The 22239-nt window shown below is 36.2% G+C and overlaps 1 protein-coding gene across 7 annotated transcripts in view; it reads left to right on the top strand.

The window, feature by feature from the left end:
- Nucleotides 1–22239, top strand: part of ATF2 (activating transcription factor 2) — a 97020-nt gene that overhangs the window by 21629 nt on the left and 53152 nt on the right. For all 7 annotated transcript variants that reach the window (XR_008677378.2, XM_063695006.1, XM_031008774.2 and 4 more), the window contains 2 exons: nucleotides 10932–11006; nucleotides 17200–17269. Coding sequence is in view for 6 of the 7 variants with exons in the window: in XM_063695006.1 (XP_063551076.1) it covers nucleotides 10975–11006; nucleotides 17200–17269 (102 nt within the window). In the remaining variant the exon portion in view is untranslated. The remainder of the gene's footprint in view (nucleotides 1–10931; nucleotides 11007–17199; nucleotides 17270–22239) is intronic.

The following is a 22239-nucleotide window of genomic DNA, read 5'->3' as shown; positions in this document are numbered from 1 at the left end:
CCCTTTGAGTCTTCTGATTTGTAAATTATTCTACTGTAGTATAATTTTATTTGCTGTTAACCTTGCAGTGCAGAATGTAGTTTTTCTATTCTTTGATATATATCATAGCATGAAAATTATAAACAAAAAACAAGCAGAGTTCTTAGAGAATAAATATATCTTGTAGTGTTTTTTTCATGACTGCTGCTACAAACTACATCTATGCTAATTATATAATGGTTATACAGTACTCCCCCCTTAACTGTGGAGGATAAGTTTCAAGAGCCCCAGTGGATGCCTGAGACTGTAGATAGTACTGAGCCCTATACATGCTATTTTTTTTCCTATGTAGTAATGAGCAGGTAGCATATATAGCCTGGATGTGCTTGACGAAGCGACAATTCACATCTCGGGTGGGATGGAGCAAGAAGATGCGATTTCATCACTCTATTTAAAACAGTACACAGTTTAAAACTGTTTTGTTTAAAACAAACTGAATTGTTTGTTTCTGGAGTTGTCCATTTAATATTTTTAGACAGCTGTTGACTGTGGGTAACTGAAACCATGGAAAGTGAAGCTGCAGATAAGTGGAGGACTGCTGTGTAATGAATTATTACAGTGCATATTATTTACATACAACTTAAACTCCTTCTATAAGTTTTTATTTTTTACTTCGAAACTCTTTAAGGGTTCTACAATAAGACATTCTCTTACAAAATCACAATATGTCCATGAAAGTCAGGAAGTTAACATTGATATATTGCTACTATCTAATCTGCAGGTCACATTTAAGTTTTTCCAGTTGTTCTGATAATGTACTTTATAGAAAAAGGATTCCGTCTAGAATCTCAGGTTGCAATTATTTGTTACGTCGCATTGGTCTTTTAAAATCGGAAACAGTTCCTTAATGTTTCCTTGACTATAATGATTTTGGTGCTTTTGGAGATTATTATGCCAGTTAATTTATAGAGTTTACCTCAATTTGGGGTTATATAATACTCTTCATTATTAGATACAGGTTCTATATCTTTGGCATGACTATTATAGAAGTGATGCTGTTACATTCTTATTACATTCTATCAGTGGCACATGATTTTATCTTTCTTATTTCTTGTGGGGTTAAGTCACATCACTTGATTAAGGTGATGTTTGCCAGGCTTTTGTGCTGTAAATTACTTTTGCCCTTAGTAATTAAGCTGTATAGGGAGAAATAATACTTTGAGATGATATAAATATCCTGTTTCTTATCAAATGTTCAGTTTATTCCTTTATATCAGGATGGGTTCATAGAACCCTCTTTATTCACGATGTGATCCATTACTATCATTATTTATTTTGATCATCATATTATCCCAGATTTAAGTCCTTTCTTACTTTCTGGCCAAATCTGGCAGCAGTACAGATTGGCTCTTGAATATCTTGTGCCAGAAAGTAAGGAAGGACTTCTTTATTTCCACTACAAGACCCATCCTGTACTGCTGAATTAGAATCAGCCAATTCTTCAAGGAGCTGAGGTCCCTTTTGGTGGAGAATGGTGTTTACACACCGTATTAGGCCATTCTTGCATTGCTATAAAGAAATACCTGAGACTGGGTAATTTATAAAGAAAAGAGGTTTAATTGGCTCCTGGTTCCACAGGCTATACAAGCATGGCACTGGCATCTGCTCAGCTTCTCAGGAAGCCTCAAGGAGCATTTACTCATGGCAGAAGGCAAAGCAGGAGCAGGCACATAACATGGTGAGAGCAGGAGCAGGAAGAGAGTTGCAGGGGGCACACAATTTTAAAAAATCAGATCTCCTGAGTATTCATTCACTGTTGAGAGGACAGCACTGAGCCATGAGGGATCTGCCCCAACACCTCTCACCAGGCCCTACCTCCAACAATGAAGATTACAGTTCAACATGAGATTTGGCAGGGACATATATTCAACCTATATCACACACCAGAGTCTGGATGCTAAGTGTGCTTATTGGGGTTTCAGTGTTCCCAGGCCCTCTCAGTGGACACAGCTAGGGACCTACATGACCACATATGCGTGCATATACACATTAACATCTATATTTCTGTATCTTTATGTTGAGAGCCATAAGTTACCACCAGTATCTTCAAATGTCATCTAATACCAAGGTTCATTCTATATTTATAATTCCCTTCAACTGTAGTATGAATTCACTCTTACCTAGCACATCCTTGATATGTTTACTTATTTGATCAATATCCACGTATTTACATAATGAATTGCCTGGTGCCATTAGGCACTCACCTTTCCTCTCCATCAAGTAGATGTCTTCCTGTTTGGGTCCTGACACACTGTGCTGGACTAGTGCCACTCCTCTCCTTTACTTCATGTGGATGCCGCCTTAGCCCACTTGGGCATTGACAGCTCACATCAGGCTGCCTTCCCTTCTTTTCTTATCCTTCTGAGACTCCAACATTAAATGCAGGGCTGACCACCTCTTTCCCAGCCCAACCCTCAACTCATCTATCTCCCGGTGGACATCTTTCTCACTCTGCTTAGACTCAGACATTACAGTGGGCTGCCCTCAGGTAGCCTGTCTGAGCTACCTCCTGTGCAGACACTCTATATTTGTTTTCTCTGGTGGCTTAACTTTTATGTGAATTTTAAGTTGGAAGATGCGTTTTGCCGGTTAATTTCTTCCATTTTCTTCTATTCATCTTTTCTTAAAATGTTTTTCTTTATTATTCTCTTTTCTTATTGGCATTTTATAATACATGATTCCATTTGGTAATGAGCCTGTCTAATAACTCTAGAAATTCTAAAAGTCTCTCTGTACTATTAAAAGTGGTTTACATAAAATTTCTGTATAGTTGTTAGTTGTAAAATAGCAGGAGAAATATTTTTGTCCCATTTTTGACCTCGAATAAGTCATTTTACCCTTTCAGACCTCAGTCTCCTCATTTGCAAAATGAATAGTTAGGACTATATTAGGAACCTAACAACGAGGTGCCCGATCAGAAATCCATGTCATAAGAAAAAGCCTATATTCTATATTCAAGTGAGAGAATTTTAACTAACATTTTGTTTTTTAAAAATGGGCAAAGAGGCCGGGCGCGGTGGCTCACGCCTGTAATCCCAGCACTTTGGGAGGCCGAGGCGGGCGGATCACGAGGTCAGGAGATCGAGACCATCCTGGCTAACATGGTGAAACCCTGTCTCTACTAAAAATACAAAAAATTAACCGGGCGTAGTGGCGGGCGCCTGTAGTCCCAGCTACCCGGGAGGCTGAGGCAGGAGAATGGCGTGAACCCGGGAGGCGGAGCTTGCAGTGAGCTGAGATTGCGCCACTGCACTCCAGCCTGGGCGACAGAGCCAGACTCCGTCTCAAAAAAAAAAAAAAAAAAAAAATGGGCAAAGAGTCAGGTGCAGTGCCTCATGCCTGTAATCCTAGCACTTTGAGAGGCTGAGGCAGGAGGATGGCTTGAGCCTAGGAGTTCAAGATCAGCCTGGGAAACATAGGGAGATCCTGTCTCTACAAAAAATGTAAAAATTAGCTGGAGATGGTGGTATACACCTGTGGTTCCAGCTATTTGCGAGGCTGAAGTGGGAGGATTGCTCGAGTCTGAGAAGGTGGAGCCTGTAGTGAACCATGATCATGCCACTGCACTCCAGCCTGGGTGACAGAGCAAGACCTCATCTTGAAAAAAAGGCGGGGGCTGGGCAGAGGAGGCATTTTACATAGAACCACAAATGACCATTATATATATGAAAAAGTTCAGCCTCATTAGTGTGTCAAGATATGCAACTTAAAAATTAGTTTTTTTACTAATATGACAAAAATGTTAAAAAATGATATCCACTGTTGGTGTTGATATTGAGAAATGAGGTCTTTCTCTGCTGGTAAAGTAGAAATCAATACTGTATATTTGGAGGGCAGTTTAGCAATATAAATTGAAAGCCTTAAAATATGCCTTTACTTTGATACAGCAGTTTCACTTCTAGAAGTTCATCTTGTGGAATTTATTACAGATATTGCACGAAGATTTGTCCCAAAGATACTCATTGATGATAAAAGCCCATTAATAATTATATGATGGAGTACTATATAGCCGTTAAAAATGACATCTATTTAATGACATTACTATTTAATTATATGGCAGAATTTAGATAATTGCATTTTAGAGGAAGTTATAATACTATTTATATATTTTTCTTTTTTTCATTGTCATAGAGTCATGTTTTTGTAATTTATAAAGTTATGTATCACCATACATTGACAAGACTAGACTGTGTACTCTGGAATGTTAACAGTAGTTATCTCTGAATGGTAGTATTCAAGGTAACTTTTATTTTCTTTTTGCCCTTCTGTATTATTCTTGGAGCAGATTTAAAGTTCCTTATGATGCCTTAGTTCATTAGGTGTAGTTTAGTTTACATTATTAGGATATAACAAGTGATCTCCTTCTGAACACCAATGATAACTTCAGCTTTTAGCCAGGCATGGTAGCATTGCCTGTAATCCCAGCTACTTACTTAGGAAGCTGAGGCGGGAAGATCACTTGAGCTCAGGATTTCAAGGCTGCAGTGAGCTATGATCATGCCACTGCACTCCAGCCTGTGTGACAGAGCAAAACTCTGTCTCTTAAAACACACACACACACACACACACACACACACTCTCTCTCTCTCTCTTGCTCGCTCGCTGTTGCTCTCTCTTTCTGTTTCTGCAGCTTTAGGGTTTTTTAGAATTATGTAAGATTGATCACACACACACACACTCTCTCTCTCTCTCTCTCTCTTTCGACAGCTTTAGGGTTTTTTAGAATTATGTAACATTGATCATTTATACAGGATACCTAATAGCAGAAATTGCTATATGTTGTCACAAACAAAATTGAAAGTAGAATTTAAACAAATATGGAGTTCTAAAATAACATGCTTTATAGCAATAAAATAGAGAAAATATGAGGAACATATACATGTTTGTATGTGGAACTATCTTAGAAAACTGGAAAGAGGGCCAGGCACAATGGCTCAGACCTGTAATCCCAGCACTTTGGGAGGCCAAGGCGTGGATCACCTGAGTTCAGGAGTTCAAGACCAGCCTGGCCAACATGGTGAAACCCCATCTCTACTAAAAATACAAAAATTAGCCGGGCGTGGTGGTGCGTGCCTGTAATCCCGGCTACTCTGGAGGCTTGAACCTGGCAGGCGGGGGTTGCAGTGAGCCGAGACGCAACATTGCACTCCAGCCTGGGCGACAAGAGCGAGAGTCTGTCTCAAAAAAAAAAAAAAAAAAAAAAGAAAACTGGAAAGAGGAAGCCTTCACTTTTGTACTGATCTAAGTTCTGCAGCAGAACATCAAGCAAGTGTTCTCAGTTCATAGGATCCTCTTATGCCTATATTAAAATAACTGCCTGTTACCTCAATATATTTTGTAGGTTTTTTTCTTTTCTTTTTTAGAATTTTCAGGGATTTGTTCTTCCCTATTTTTCTGTTCCATCTCTTCCTCTAATCTTGGGAGCAATTGTTAGTGCTCTTTTACCCCAGAGCTGTTTTTGGTCATATTTCTCATTTGAAGTTTGAGACAACAGTTTGTATGGAGGAATATTTATTTTTTTCTGAAGTAACACATGTAGATAGCATACATGTTAAGATTTTTGTAGATTCACATTTGAAAAATACATTTATAGGGACCAGGCACCGTGGCTCACACCTGTAATCCTAGAATTTCGGGAGGCCAAGGCGGGCAGATCACGAGGTCAGGAGATGGAGACCTTCCTAGCTAACATGGTGAAACCCCATCTCTACTAAAAATACAAAAAAATTAGCCGGGCATGGTGGCGGGCTCCTGTAGTCCCAGCTACTTAGGAGGCTGAGGCAGGAGAATGGCGTGAACCCGGGAGATGGAGCTTACAGTGAGCCAAGATTGCGCCACTGCACTCCAGCCTGGACGACAGAGCGAGACTCCGTCCCAAAAAGAAAAAAAAGAAAAGAAAAATATGTTTATAGTTTTATGTTGATTCTACCAGAACCACATACCTAGGTGAAATTTTTAAGTGTTGAAGATAAAGCTTCATGTTGTATTTAATTTGGATGAAGTGCCGGGGGCACTTTATTAAGCCCCTGCCAGCAGGAGACAGAGAGAAAGTTGCCATTTCAAACCTGGAAATTATGCTGAGTTTTTATAGGATGTGAAATGAAGAATCCAGCCCATGGTGGGATAGGATGAGGGAAAAAAACTAGAGTGAGTTTCACTGACTTAAGTAATTGACAGATACCATTTATGAATGGTCAAATGGTCATTAGCCCTGGTCTTTGACTTCATGCAGCTATGGCAGGAAGGTTATTTCACAAACCTTGAAGTTCATATTTTAAGGGTATTTGTGTGTGTGTGTGTGTGTGTGTGTATACATATATATACACACACACATATATATACATATATATATATATATATATTTTTTTTTTTTTTTTTTCCTGAGACAGGGTCTTGCTCTATCCCCCAGGCTGGAGTGTATTGGCAAGAGCATAGTTCACTGCAGTCTCAAAATCCTAGGCTCAAGGGATTCTCCTGCCTCAGCCTCCTGAGCAGCTAGGACTAGACGCACATACCACCATGCCTGGCTAATTTTTAAGTTGCTTTTTTTTTTTTTGTATAGAGACAGAACCTTATGTTCCCCAGGGTGGTCTTGAACTCCTGGCCTCTTGATCCTTCTGCCTCGGCACCCCAAAGTGCTATCATTACAGGTGTGAGCCATTGCACTTTGGGCAGGATTTATATATTTTTCAAACAGTTCAAGATATCCTTTTAAAAACAGCTTTTTAAGGTATAATTGACTTATAATAAATTATACATATTCAAAGTATACAGCTTGATACGTTTTGACTTATATGTATACACCCATAAAATCATCACCACAATCAAGATGATAAATATGTCACCCTCAAAAGTTTTCTCATGCCCCTTTGTAATCCTTCCCTCCCACTCCTTCTACTCCTGTCCCTCAGCAGCCAGTGATCTGCTTTCTGTCGCTGTGGTTTTCATTTTCTAGAATTTTATATAAATGGAATCATACAATATAATTTCTTTGACTGTCTGCTTTCACTTGGCATAATTATTTTGAGATTCATCCATTGTTGTAGTATCAGTAGTTTTCAAGAAAATCTCTTTATTCGCTTAAGAATGCCATTGTCACTTTGAACCAAGTTATTAGTAAAAGAAGAGCAAATCCAAGATGCAGTCTGATTTGGGACTTTTAATCTTTGGCATTTTCGCCTAGCTGATTTTTTTTTTTAAACCCACAAGGCATTGTAAACATTCCAGAATGAGGACACTTTTTCTTATGTGTATCTGTGCAGTGACTGCTTCATAGTTACCTCTATGAAATTAAAGATTATTTGTTACTTAAATTTATTCCTGATTTCCTGATGTATTTTGTTATTTTTTTCTCAAAGAGGGAGTTATATTATTTTGCTTTTTACACACATTGGTATGGCACTTTAATTTTAGCTTAACTTTTTGGGCATTTTGCTTTAACCTTCATTTTACTTTATGTTCATGAGTGAGTATATTTCAGCAATTTACTTAAGATGCCTTCACCAGTATTGAAGAATTGGAATGGAAGTATTTACAATTTGCTGAGAAATGGGAAAGTCATGTTTTAGATTTTTAATAATATTTGAACTTTAGGTTACCCAAATTTACTGGTCTGTCTCTTTAATAAAAATCATCTGTTTACACTTTTCCTGATTAAAGGGGTGGTGGTATTTAATGTAATCTATTTCTTTCTTTCTTTTTTTTTTTTTTTTTTTGAGTTGGAGTCTCACTCTGTTGCAGCGCAGTGGCACGATCTCAGCTCACTGCAACCTCGGCCTCCCGGGTTTAAGCAGTTCTCCTGCCTCAGCCTCCCGAGTAGCTGGGATTTACAGGCATGAACCACCACAGCCGACTAATTTTTGTATTGTTAGTAGAGACGGGGTTTCACCATGTTGGCCAGGCTGGTCTTGAACTCCTGACCTCAGGTGATTCGCCCACCTCGGCCTCCCAAAGTGCTGGCATTACAGGCGTGAGCCACCGCACCTGGCCATCTATTTCTTTAAAACCTTGGAGCATAGAGGTTGGTAGCCTCTCCAAGATGCAGAGTTATTATTTCCATGTGAAGTAAATATGGACTTACACATTTTACAAATTACAGTTTTTTTAATTTTTTAAAATGTATCCAACTGATATAATTTCTTTTAACAATTTAACAGTCACTCTGTGCCTGCTGTTAGCAAGTAAGATACTGTGCAGATACAACGATGAATAGAGACAGCCTTATAATTTTAATAACAGTAGAAATAATAGAACTGCAGCTGCCATTTTATCCAGTACTCATGTGCCGAGCATTGTGCTATATACTTTACATATACTATTTTAAAATGCTTACAACAACTGTGAGGTAGGTGATACTACCCTTGTATTATAGTTGGTGAAACTGAAGTGCAAAGTTGCTTAGAACCTTGCACAATATTGTATAACTTACGAGTGACAAAACCAGGTTTTGGAGCCAGTTCTGACTCAAAAGCTCATATTCCTTTGGCTGTGTTATGTTTCTTCAAGAAGTAGTAGGCAGTAGAATGGGGTGGGAGAAGCACACAGATTATATAATAGATGACATTACAGAACACAATGTGGATGCTGTAAGCAAAGCATAAACAACATAGCTTGTGGAAGAAATTTCCAATCTGGATTATGGGGAAGGTATCACAAAGGAAGTGTTATTTGAAGTGGGCCTTGACAGTGTAATATCAAAGGAGGCAAACATTCATTTGGGAGGGTATATTTTAGAGCTAAAATAATATGCAAACTGAGGGTGATTTTCAGAGGATGGCAGGCAGTCTGATACTGTTAAATGGGCCATGGTGTATTGGAAGTAGCATTTAGAAGGTCAGATTAGATATAAATGATAGCTAAATTTGTATCTCTCAAAGTATACCTAAAAGGTTGAGTCTGTAGGATTTACTATGTGGATAATCAGATTTGTATTTATGGTATTCAGTGATAGTTTTGATTCTTAATTTGAGGTTGTAAGAAAAGGAGCTCTGAGTTGGATGCTTGATTAGTTAATGTAAGCCCCATCACTATCTTGGAAACTCCATGAAGGCAGGTATCTATCTTGATTTGCCAGTACATCCCCAGCATCTAGCAAGAAGTACTCGTGCCAAGTACAAAATGGAAACTCAAGAGCAAGGAAGATAAAGAAATGTTAGAAGAAGAGTTAAGAGAAATCAAAGAAGCCGACTTCTAAAAAATTTTACCTAGAACTCTCCTGGGTGCTTTTCATGACAGTTGATTTTCCTACCAGTATAGATTGTAGATACTTGCCAGAGAGTAATGTGATATATTAACGATTGTCTATGTGCAGTCATTGACTTCTCCAACAATCTATAGCTCAGCAAAACCTCCCTTCCAGGCTTCTGTTATGAGCATATTTGCAACACTGCAATAAAAAGGAGATAAGCCTGGATTTATAGGCTTTAGATTCAGTTAGATTAACAAAGATATAGCATTTAAGCCTCCCAGAATTGTTATCGTTTCTGTCTCAGGGTGCTTGAACTGTTAATATTTATAACTCTCTTAGCTAGGTATTAGAAAATGGTAATAAGGGAATGGAGTTTTTATTTGTTGGCTAAGAAATGGGCTGCTGTGTAGGTAAGAAACTTGTTTTGTAGAGGAGGGGGATAGTATAGTGGAGAGTAGAAAAGATTAAGGAGAAGGGTACCAAGGGCTAACTCCCTCTGAAAGTTTTTCTAGAGCTATCAGATTGATCCCTCCACTACCTCTCTACTCTCATAATATTTTAACTCTTATTCCTACCAAATTAATTGAAAATTGTACTTCCATATTCCTCTTTCCTCTAGACTGAAAGTTTCTCAAATGCAAGGAGAGTTTTCTTCATCTTTGTGTCTGTGTATAGTTGATGTTTAAATATTCCTTGTACTAAACTGAGCTAGGCGCTGTTGTAGGTGTTAACACAAAGGTAAGTTCCTTGCCCTCATGGAGCTCATATTCTACTTGTAATGACAGAAGCATGGCTATTACAGATTTCCTTGGATTTTTCTAGTGTTCTTTTTCCTCTCCTCGCAGACAGCATGGTAAAGTTGAATGTGAGTGAAGAAATGGAACCCTCTCAGATAAAAATTTTGCATGGGACAAGGGAAGAAACTTTCTCTCTTCTTATTTCCTATACCAGATCCACCTTTACTCCAGGACTCTGAACTTTGGCTAGTTACACATTTCCCCACAAGAATTACCAAATTTTTCTGAGCATGACATTCTTGAAACTTCATTTATGAACAAAATTATGAAAAATGCAATTTTCCTCTATGCACCATTAGCTTATTTGGATAACCACATAGTTACTCTTATTTACCACTGGATGAGGTTTCACTGACTATAAGGTGAAGCCATTGGTGGAGTTTTAAAAATGGGTCATCAATCTGAGTAGTTTCAGTATACTGTACTTGTCCTTAAGCTGATACAAATGGGAGCTGTTTATATAGATCAACTACATTGTGGGACAAATAAATTTTGATGAATTAGGCTGAGAAGCTGAATATCAGTAAGTACATTTTTTAAAATTAAAAGCTTTCTGAAGAGAAATATGGAATTACTAGGTTGCATCATTCTCATCAGTGTTCAAAGTAAGGATTTTTTTACTCTTTTAATGGCTGCCCTTCAATCACAGCCCTAAGGGCTGAATTAAATGTTTCTTCCACTTTTAATCCCTTTGGTGGAGTTAGATATGTTAATACCTATGTTTAGGATATTTGTGTAGGTGTGTTGATATTTCAAGAGCAGTACTCTATTATAAAAATTGTTAATAGTGACTAGTTTTGGGGTGACAGTAGTGTTACAAAGAGTAATTTGAGCACTTTATTTTCTACTGTGTTTCAAGAAGTGTTTCAGAACTATTTTTAACAGTGTGAAACCACTTTGTTTTTCAGTATTCTTGCCATGAGAAAAAGAATGTGATAAGTTATTCAACTTATGAAATTCAAGTTACATGTGAATTCTGCCAGGTATGTGTGCAATATTTGGTATTTTTAGCCATTTTTTACATTTTGGGTTGTAAAAATCTTTATAGCTTGTTTCTATTAGATAAGTATTTGTGGTGTTTTTTTCCATAGAAAACAAGTCACTTATTTAGTATGTAGTTTAGCTGATACTCCTATTTTGTTTTTAAATAATCAAATTAAAAGCATCTAAGTACACTTAGCTATGACAGACATAAACATGTTTTAAGGTTTTGATTTCCTCTAAAATGAGTTCTATCAGTCCCATGGGATGTTCTGTGAAAAAGTATTCAAATAGCAAATAGCTTTGGCAAAAATGCCATACTCTGGGTGCTCCCCTAGTCATTTTACATTAGCATATTAAAGACTGTGAAGAGTCCTGCCAAAAAAAAAAAAAACAAACAAAAAAAGAAAGAAAGAAAGAAAAGTATGTTTTAGCATTTCCCGGATTTGTTTGGCCACACCTTTTTTTCTTTAGTGTCTACTGACATCCCCGTTGAAATGTTTTGGGGAGCACTGCTGTTGAAGGGTTAACAAGCTACTATTTGAAAAAGAAACAGTGTTACAGAATTATTAGTTGAGTCAAATATATTTGCTATATATAATTTCTAGAAAGAAAACAAGTTGATGGATGGGATAATTGAGAACTTTTAAATCGAAATTTAAAAGTAGGAAAGTAATCCTGACTCAGAGATGTCTTTTTGCATTTGTTTTGTTCGAATCAGGATCCAAAAAGGTCCTTAATTTGGTTGTATGTTTATTAAATTTCTTCTAATGGAAAACAGCAACCCTCTTACTTTGCTCTTCTTTTTATCTCCGTGACATTTACTTGTTGAGGAGACCAGGTCATTTGTTCTAACTTACAGTGATTCATCTTAGTGTTTTTTGACTTTACGATGGTGGGAAAGTAATACAGTCAGTATACTGCTCAATTCATGATGGGGTTATGTCCCAATAAACCCATCGTAAATTGAAAATATCTGTATTGGATTTGGATGATTGCCTCCTGGTGGTGTTGTTTAACTTCTTTTTCTGTCTCCTGAATTTCCTTGTAGTTGGAGCTAGGGAGGCTTGATTAGATTCACTTTCGACTTTTGACATTCCCTGCCCCCACCCTTAACAACCTTTGGTGTTAATTTAAGACTAATCTGTGAATTCAGATGCTGTCAGCCTGGTCCAACCATTATGAAGTTCCTATCAACTTTTCTCCTAATGGTTTTAAAAATCAGACATTGATGATAGTTGCCCAGATCCATTATTTCATTAGGGATTAAAATGGTGGTCTTCTTCCTCTTCCACTTGTTCCTCCTCCTCCCCCTTCTCCATGCCTGGTTAATTTTTTGTATTTTTAGTAGAGGCGGGGTTTCGAAAGTGTTAGCCAGGATGGTTTTTTTTTTTTTTTTTTGTAAAGAGATGGGGTCTTATTCTGTCACCCAGGCTGGATTGCAGTGGCACAATCACAGGTTACTGCAGCCTGGACCTCCTGGGCTCAAGAGATCCTCCTGCCTCAGCCTCCAGAGTAGCTGGGACTACAGGCGTACACCGCCATGACGCTACCACGACACTACCACAAGTGGCTGTTTTAAATTATTTGTAGAGAGGGGGTCACGCCGTCTTTCCCAGGCTAGTCTTGAACTCCTGGGCTCAAGCCATCCTCCCACCTCAGCCTCCCAAAGTGCTGGGATTATAGTCATGAGCCACTGCAGCCAGCTAAAGTGGCAATTTTCTAATTATTTTATTCTTCTGCACTTGTTGAAATTCTATAAAAGACTTTTCCTTCATCAACTCTTTGGTTACTGGAAATACATTTTATGCACAAAAGGCAGATTAAACACACTGATCTTTTTTCTTTATTTCTTTTTTTTTTTTTTTTTACCGGTTTTCAGATGAGTGCATTTTCTTAGTTGTTGGGTTGTATGACTTGTCTGTCAAGCCCTTACTGGTTTGCTGTATGCCAGGCTTTTCTTTCAATCTCTTACTCCACTTCTACTTAGAGTCCTGTGAAAATCAGTCGTTTTTTTAGATATACAGTTGTTCCTCAATATCTGTGGGTGATTGGATCCAGGATCTCCTGAAGATACCAAAATCTGAGGATGCTCCAGTTACTTATATAAAATCGTGTAGTATTTGCGTATCACCTATGCACATCCTCCCGTATACTTTAAATCATCTCTAGATTACTTTTAATACCTACTACAATGCATATGCTGTGTGAATAGTTGTTACACTATATTGTTTAGGTAATAATGACAAGAAAAAAAGTCTGTACATGTTTAATACAGATGAAGTTTTTTCTCACATATTTTTGATCCAAGATTGATTGAATCCATGGATGCAAAACTCATAGATACAGAAGGCTGACTATACATATTCTTTTATTTTTAATTATTTTTTATAGTATGTGTCCTTCTCAAAGCTTCTGTAAGGTTTCCTGGAACACACTGTCTCTGGATGTAGTTACCTGTATAATTTTTGTCTTTTTCCTAGTATTAGGTTAAATAACTGTTTGCTCCTTTTTTGCTTTTTATTGAGGTATAATTTAAACAGAATAAAATGCACTATGTAGAGTAAAATCTGTTTTATCAATCTTTTCTTTTATGGACCTTTTGTGTCCTGTTTAACCTTTGTCTACTCCAAAATCATGAAGATTCTTTCCTATTTTTCTTCTAGAAACTTATGCTTTGCCTTTCACTTTTAGGTCTATGATCTACTGTGACTTAATTTTTAGCATAATGTGAGGTAGAATTCATGGGGCATTTTTTAAAGTTATGAATCCTTAATTGACATAACTTTAAGGTCATGAAAAGTCCTGTGAAATGAAGCCTACACATTCAACATTTCCCAAATTTATTTGGCTAAAAATCTTTTTTCTATGATAGCTACCATGCTTTGGGAAACATTGATCTAAAGCACTGATAAACTACTGTTGTCAAGGGAATATTACATAATTATTATTAGTTGAGTCAAGTACTCTTGCTATATAAAATTTCTAGAACCAATTATTGAAAAGACCATCCTTTTCCCACTTAACTGCAGTTGAGCATTTGTACAAATCAGGTAGCCTTATGTGTGGTTCCATTTCTGTACTCCTTCTCTTCCATTTCTTTGTATGTTTATCATTGGACTGATACCACAGTGTCTTAATTATTGTAATTTTATAATGGGTCATGATATCTGATAATAAAAGTCCTCTAGCTTAATTACAGTTCTTCATGACTGCCTTGTTTATTCATTGTCTTTTGCATTTTGTTACAGATTTTTCAGTTTCTACACATACATAAAAGCACTGGGATTTATTTTATTTATTTATTTATTTATTTTTTGAGACAGGGTCTAACTCTGTTGCCCAGGCTGGAGTACAGTGGTACAGTCTCAGCTCACTGCAACCTCTACCTCCCCAGGTTCAAGTGATTCTCATGCCTCAGCCTCTCTCAAGTAGCTGGGAGTACAGGTGTGTGCCACCATGCCCAGCTTATTTTTTAATTTTTAGTAGAGACAGGGTTTCACCATGTTGGCCAGGCTTGTCTCGAACTTCTGACCTTAAGTGATCCACCTGCCTCAGCCTCCCAGAGTGCTGGGATTGCAGGCATGAGCCACCACACCTGGCTGAAGAACAAAACTGATACAATAATTTTGGTTTGTATCTATTTAAAGATACTGAATTCATTACTTAAAACCACCCAGAAGAGAAACCTCCAGGCTCAGTTAGCTTCACTGGTGAATTCTTCCAACATTTAAGGAAGAATTAGTACCTATCTTATGCAGATTTTCTAGAGAATGGAAAAGAATTAACATGACCCAATTCTTATAAAGCCACTGAACTTAGATACCTGGCAAGGTTATTTCTTATGACATAGATGTAAACATCTTAAAATACGAGCAAAAGGGAGGATTTATAATTAAGAAATTCTGGTTGGTTTGTCAAACATTCAGTGTGATATACCACGTTAAAACAATAAGACAAAAAAATAGTATCTGAATAGATGCAGAAAAAGCATTTGATAAAGCTCAATGTCTATTCATCATTAAAACTCGCAGGAAACTAGAAACTGGAGGAAGCTTTCTTAATCTGATAAGGAGTATCCGAAAAAAATCTGCAGCATCTGCTTTCTCCCTGAGATTTAAGTGTATTTTTAAGACTAGCATCTGCACAGTGCAATAAAGCTAAGCACAATAAAATGAGATATGCCTGTACCAGGAATTCTCATAATGTGAGAGCGGTCTGTGAAGTCAAAAACATTTTTATAATAATACTAAAATATTTACCTTTTTAAAATTCTCATTATCTCACAAGGATTTGATGCCATTTTCTAGAGGATACATGATGATATCACAACAGGTTGAATACCAGAAGCACATAGGAGAATTCAGCTGTGTTACTCTGTTAAGCCAGACGTTAAGGATTTGCAAAAAGTGGAAATAATGCCTTTCTGACTAAATTTTTTGTTTTGAAAATATATTGTTTTAAAAAATATATGTTAACATGCAGTGAGTTCATTGTTATTTTTAAATCATAAATTAATATTTTTAGAATTTCTCAGTTTTAATTTCTGATGTGGTCGGTATTGATAGTACATAAACAAAAACGTTCTTTGGGAGCCTAAATTTTTAAGAGTGTAGAGGATCCTGTTTGAGAACTGCGGTGCCATACTGTTCTCACTCATTATTTAGTAAGTTTTACTAGTGGTCAGTTACAGCCAATCTTATTAGAATACTTTGCTCTTACTTAAAAATTTATATATCAGTATTCCTTAGTTTGTAAACATTTAAGAAGCATTAGAAGGATAATATGTTATTTAGATAAATCACAGATATCATGAGGAGGTGTTCCAAATTTAGTTATAAAATAGCTTATAATGCTCACAGATTGTGTAGGTCAAAAATTTGTACAGGGTACAAGAAAATGGCTTGTCTCTGCTTTTTTCTCTGCCTAGTACTGGCACCAGCAGCAGGCATTTGCTGTTAATAAACTGTGATTCTCAGTGTCTGCCTCAGTCTCAACTTTTCAGGGCACTGCCCTTTGACCTCATTTCTCTGATGGATGTAAGAAGAGTTGATGCTTTTCTGTTTGTGTAACTTATTTCTCTTTATGAGAACAGGAATGATGACTTTCAGGTTCTTTATGTGTTGGACTAGAAACCAGAAGTCTAGACCAGTGTTTCCCCAAGTGTCATCCTTGCACCTACCAGTGCAATATCAAGTTGTCCATAGGCTATTTGACAATTATAGCAATAAACATTTTGGATAAAGCAATAAAAATTTTGTTAACACATTTCACAAATTTTGTATATGAGATCAATAATGGTGACTTCCTGGAAACCATTTGTATTCTCAGTGATCATTGCGTACATGCTTTAAACATGAAGCAGTGACTACTGTGAACCAGCATGGGTTTCCTAAAAATGAGATATATCAAATCTTTGGCAAAAGTTTTGATATATTACAAGGAAACAGCATAAAATATTGACAAGACTTTTGAACTTGGACTCAGAAGATTAACTTATGATCCTCAGTATACTACTAACAAAAAGTTGGAAATTTAGGATTTAGAAAGAGATCAGAGTTAGAGATACAGATTTTGTTATGTTAATACTACCTTATCTCCTTTAATGGGAGGAGAGATTCCCTGAGGCTGGGATCCATTTCTCTTTTATTTTTGAATTTCTCTGAGTCTTCTATAGTGCTTCCAATATAGGAAAAGGTGTAAATTTAAGAAGGGATTTAAGAGTTTGTTTTTAGACATGTTGATGTTTTGGTAGCATATTTAGGTAGAAATGTTTAGCCAGTAGATACAAATATTCCACTAGAATATAGGACTGGAGATGGAGATTTCGCCACATTATTTTCATAACAGTACAGTATGATCCTTGGAAGACTGCATAGTATTTGCTCATTTAATTTTCTTGAATAAATGAAATGTGTTCATTTCACCATAAGTACTTTTACACTGTTGAGCAGGAAAAAGTTTGCCTGACAGAGCAGTGTTCCTAACCTTTTTCCTATAGTGCAAAATCTGCATGTTACATGCATTTTATCTACTCTCATAATAAGAAAGATAGAATTAAAATGTCAGAAAAGTGTTTTATTTTGTATTAAAATAGAAAAGTTAATAAGCTTAATGAAAAATCCTGAGATTTATATTTTAAATTATTCTTTATTTTAAAATATGTACTCTAAAGTGTCTTCTGTTTGATTATAGGCAATACAAGGACCTGTGGAATATGAGTGATGACAAACCCTTTCTATGTACTGCGCCTGGATGTGGCCAGGTAATATATAAATTACTTTAAATTATTTTGTATATTTCCACTTATTAAAACATTGATGATATAATATGTTAGCACTAAAAGTATTTTCTTACAGTATTCTGTAAAATTTTAGAATTAGGATGAAAAAAAACCCAGGAAACTTTTGGCAAGAAATTCTGCTTTTTCTTCAATAGTGCAACTGAGCTTTAGAAAGTATAATCTAATACGGAGGGGGGGAGCATTATATCTTGTAATGGAAAGGTGGAAATCCTACACAAAAGTCCAAGATATAAAAGTATAATTTGACTGTTAGTGGTTGAAAATTATTGATGAACTGCCTAATTAGAAATCAGATCGATATTATATGAGAATTATTTTGCTTACTGAACTTTTATGAAATTAACTGATATTTACTTCTTAGAGTATCACTAATGTATTAATGTTGTTAAGCCTAACGTCTTTAATATTGGGCATGTGGCAGCAGTTTCAGAAAGTAATATTTTAGTTTTTTTTTTAACAACCCACTAAATTATTAATCTATTCCTATTATACTTATCTTAAAATAACTATAGACAGTAAGGAAGAATTAAAGAATAAATGTAATGTGTAGCGAAGTTACAAAGTACTTAAATATACGGACCATAAATGTAAGTAAGCATTATTCCTTCTCATTTATTTTCTTTAGTTGATATTTTAAATTGAAATATAATTGACCTACAATAAACTGTATATACTTAAAATGTACCATTTGATAAGTTTTAACACACGTATACTCATAAAACCATCAGCACAATCAGGATAGTAAACATACAATCACCCAAAAGTTTCCTCATGCCTATTTATAATTCCTCTTATCCCACCTACCTTCATCAATTACTGGTCTGCCTTCTGTTACTGTAGATTTGTTTGCATTTTCCAGAATTTTGTATAAACGGAATCATATAGTATGTACGTTTTTTCACTCCACATAATTTAATATTTCTCCATGTTATGTTACCAATAGTTAATTCCTTTTCATTGAGATATAATATTTCATTATCTCACAATTTATCTGTTCATCTGATGGATATTGGTTTACTTCTATTTTTTAGTTGTTAATAAAGCTGATGTGAATACTTGTATACAAGTCTTTTTATGGACACATGCTTTCATTTCTCTTGGAGGAATACATGGGAGTATAATGATGGGATTATCTGATAGATATATGTTTGACTTTTTAGGAAATTACCAGGCTGCTTTTTTCATGTGTTTGTTGGCCATTTGTATCCCTTACATTTTGTGAAGTATCTTTTTAAATCTTTTGCTCATTTTAAAAAATTGGGTTGTCTTTTTATTATTGAGTTGTAGGAGTTCTTTATATATCCTGGATACCAGTCCTTGTCAGAGGCTTCTTTTTCTGTGGTTTGCATCTTAATTTTCATAATAATATCTTTTGATGAGCAGATGTTTCTAATTTTAATGAATCCTAATGTATTAATTTTTTTCCTCTTATGGTTGTTGTTTTCTGTGACTTGTCAGAAATTTTTGCTTGCCTTTAGATTATGAAGGTATTCTCCTTTGTTTTCCTCTAAAAGCTTACTGTTTCATTTAGATTTCTCTTTAATCTTGAATTAATTTTTGTGTATGGTGTGAGATAGGGGTTGAAGCTAACTTTTTTTTTTTTTTTTTGAGATGGAATTTCGCTCTTGTTGCCCAGGCAGGAGTGCAGTGGCACAATCTCGGCTCACCACAATCTCCACCTCCCGGGTTAAAGTGATTCTCCTGCCTTAGCCTCCCAAGTAGCTTGGATTACAGGCATGTGCCACCACACCTGGCTAATTTTGTATTTTTAGTAGAGATGGGGTTTCTTCATGTTGGTCAGGCTGGTCTTGAACTCCTGATCTCAGGTGATCCGCCTGCCTCGGCCTCCCAAAGTGCTGGGATGATAGGCGTGAGCCACCGCGCCCAGCCAGTTGAAGCTAAGTTTTTAAAAAATACGGGTTTAGATATCCCAGCATAATTTCCTGAAAAGATTTTTCTTTCCTCATTAAACTGCTTTGGCTCCTTTAATGAAAATCAAATAATTGTGTAAGTGTGGGTCTGTTTCTGGGCTTTATATTCTGTTCCATTCATCACTCTGTCAACTTTTATGCCAGTACCACACCACATTTTGATTACTCTAGCTTTACAGTTAGTGTTCCAGTCAGTTAGGGTAAATTCTCCAATTTAGTCCTCATTTTTCAAGATATTTTTGGTTAGTCTCTTAAGTTTTAGTCATTCTGGTGAGGGTTTAGTGGTATCTCATTGTAATTTTGATTTATGTGATATTTAATGATGTAGAGTGAGGTAAACATAGGAGTTATCAGGGTTAATGCTATTTTAGATAGGTTAACCAGGGAATGTGCCTCTGCTAAGGTGACATTTGAACAAAGACCTGAAGAAAATGCAGGAGCAAACCTTGTATGTTTCTAGACTAAAGGAGCAGCAAATGTAAAAGCTCTAGGGAGGGAATGTGTATGGTGTGTTTAAGAACAGAAAGGCAACTACTGTGGCTGGAGCATATAATGGCCAACAGAGAGAAGGTTAAGAGAGGAGGTCAGAGGAGACAGAAAAAAAGACATATCCTATGATAAGGTGTTTGGGTTTTATTCACTGAGCAGTGAAAAGCCACTGCTGAGTGGTCACAGGGAGACAAGAGGCTGACAGCAGTCCAGGTGAGAGATGATGGTGGTTTGAATTAGGTGTTAACAGTGGACACAGAGAGAGAAATAGGCTAATTTGACATATGTTTTGGAGACATATTTGACATATATATTTTTCTGTGAAGTTAAGAGAGCTAAAAACTACAATTCTCTTTGCACCTAGAATTCTGCATATGATTTTAGGTTTCACCAACCAAATTTACTCTTTCTGGTAAATCAGATTTACTTTAACTTTTTTTTTTTTTTTTTTTCTCGAGACAGGGTCTCACTCTGTCACCCGGGCTGGAGTGCAGTAGCATGATCATGACACACTGAAGCCTCAACCTCCTGGGCTCAGGTGATCCTCCCACCTCAGCCTCCAGAGTAGCCGGGACCACAGGTGCTCACCACCACACCTGACTAATTTTTTGCTTGGTTTTTTTTTTTGGATACAGGATCTCCCAATGTTGTCCAGGCTGTTCTCAAACTCCTGGGCTCAAGCCATCTGCCTACCTTGGCCTCCCAATGTGCTGAGATTATAGGCATGAGCCACTTCGCCTGAGCCACTTTACTTTTTGGATTTGGTACTGAGTTATAATGGAATGAGAGATGGTATTACTCAAATCATCCATTTTGCTGGCTTGGAGTGAACAAACAACTTGATTCTGTAATCCCTGAAGTACAGCTAATGCAATATGTGTTTCTAGGGCCAGCCTTTGGACAAAGACTAGTTTTGACATGTTCTAGGTATCATTCTTGGAGACTCAAAAAAGGCCTTTCCTGATTCTCTTCTGCTTAAAATAGTTAGAATGGGTTTTGTGATTGAATTCTTACTAATACACATGCCATTTTAAATAAAAGCATTACAATTAAACAGAAGAAAAACTGATTGCTGAACATTAGAATTTGTGTGTGTATCTGTATCATAAGGAATTGTTAAAAGACCTCTGTAACATTAACTATATATGTGAAAAACATTAAGAAGTTAGGGAATTATTTTTTTAGGTTTCCTACTATTAAAGGAGTTAACATTCATACTTTCTACCTACACTTCCCTATCCGCTAATGTCTGATAATTACTCTTATTTTTTCCATTGTCGAGGTTTGTAATACTTACATTTTGTCTTATCCATAATTCCCATATTTGCTTAGTTTTACTTCTGTATCACAATAGTATAGATGGAAGGGTGAAGGCTAAGCTTTAGGGCACCTCCGGTGTTTAAAAGTCAGAAAGAGGAGGAGAATGTAGCACAGAAGATTAAGAAGTAGCAACCAGTGAGGAAAATTGAATCTTGAAAGTTAGAAAAAATATTTCAAAGTAAGGGAAACAATGTAGTCCTATCCTAAATAGGATAAGATGATAATTCAGTATTTACTATTGAATTTAGAGACTATGATAAGAGTAGCTTTCAATGAAGGGGCAGTAACAACAGTGTAATTGGAGTAGGTTGAAGAGAGAATGGGAAGAACCAGAAATGGAGACATTATAGGACAGTTCTTTCTTGGAGGTGTAGCTAAAGGGAAAGTGAGATACATAGCTTCAATGTAGGATTGAAGATGGTGGAACTTTTTTGTTTTGCATTTTAAGGTGGGAATATCACAGCATATTTGGCAATGCAGAAAATGGGACCATTGCAGGAGTGGGGTCCTTAAATAGCTAGGAGAGGATGGGATTTAGTTTTATTTTTAAAACAAAATTGGGACCATACTGCACAGTTTTGTATTCTGTTAGTATTTGGATGACATTACACATATCAGCATTTTGTGTATTAATCGAAAGCATGGCTTTAAGTCACTATTGCTTGAGCATGTCCCATGATTTACTGATTCCACTATTATAAACTTTTAATTTTGGTATTATAAACAACATTGTGATGAATATCCTTCTACATAACCCTTTGTATATGTCTCTACTTAGTTTCTTAAAATACATTTTGGAACTAGAATAACTGGATTTAAATGTTTACACGTTTCTAAGTTTCTTCATGTATTTTGCCAAATTGTTTTTTAAAAGCTAAATCAATTTTTTATTCTCACTCATAATTGAATTCTCACTAATAGTGATTCTTTTAAACATTAAGCATTTGATCCTGAGTATTATTTTAGGGGAGCCTGTGTTTATACCCTAAGATACTTAAAATAATCTCTTTGCAAGTATTACTGATCAAAATATAACCTGGCTACTCATCCATTTGTTAAATCTTGCTGAGAACAGAAATGGTATGGTCTGTTTTTAGATTTATATAATATTTCCTAGGAACTACTTAGTAAGAATTGGTTTTAGAAGCATCATTTTGATGGTGACTGCTTTTTCACAAGATTGCTTTTTCA

The sequence above is a fragment of the Gorilla gorilla genome, chromosome 11 (genome assembly GCF_029281585.2).
Source record: "Gorilla gorilla gorilla isolate KB3781 chromosome 11, NHGRI_mGorGor1-v2.1_pri, whole genome shotgun sequence".
Lineage (NCBI taxonomy): Eukaryota > Metazoa > Chordata > Mammalia > Primates > Hominidae > Gorilla > Gorilla gorilla.
The sequence above is the reverse complement of the archived record's forward strand: the minus strand, read 5'-3'. Positions and strand labels throughout refer to the sequence as shown.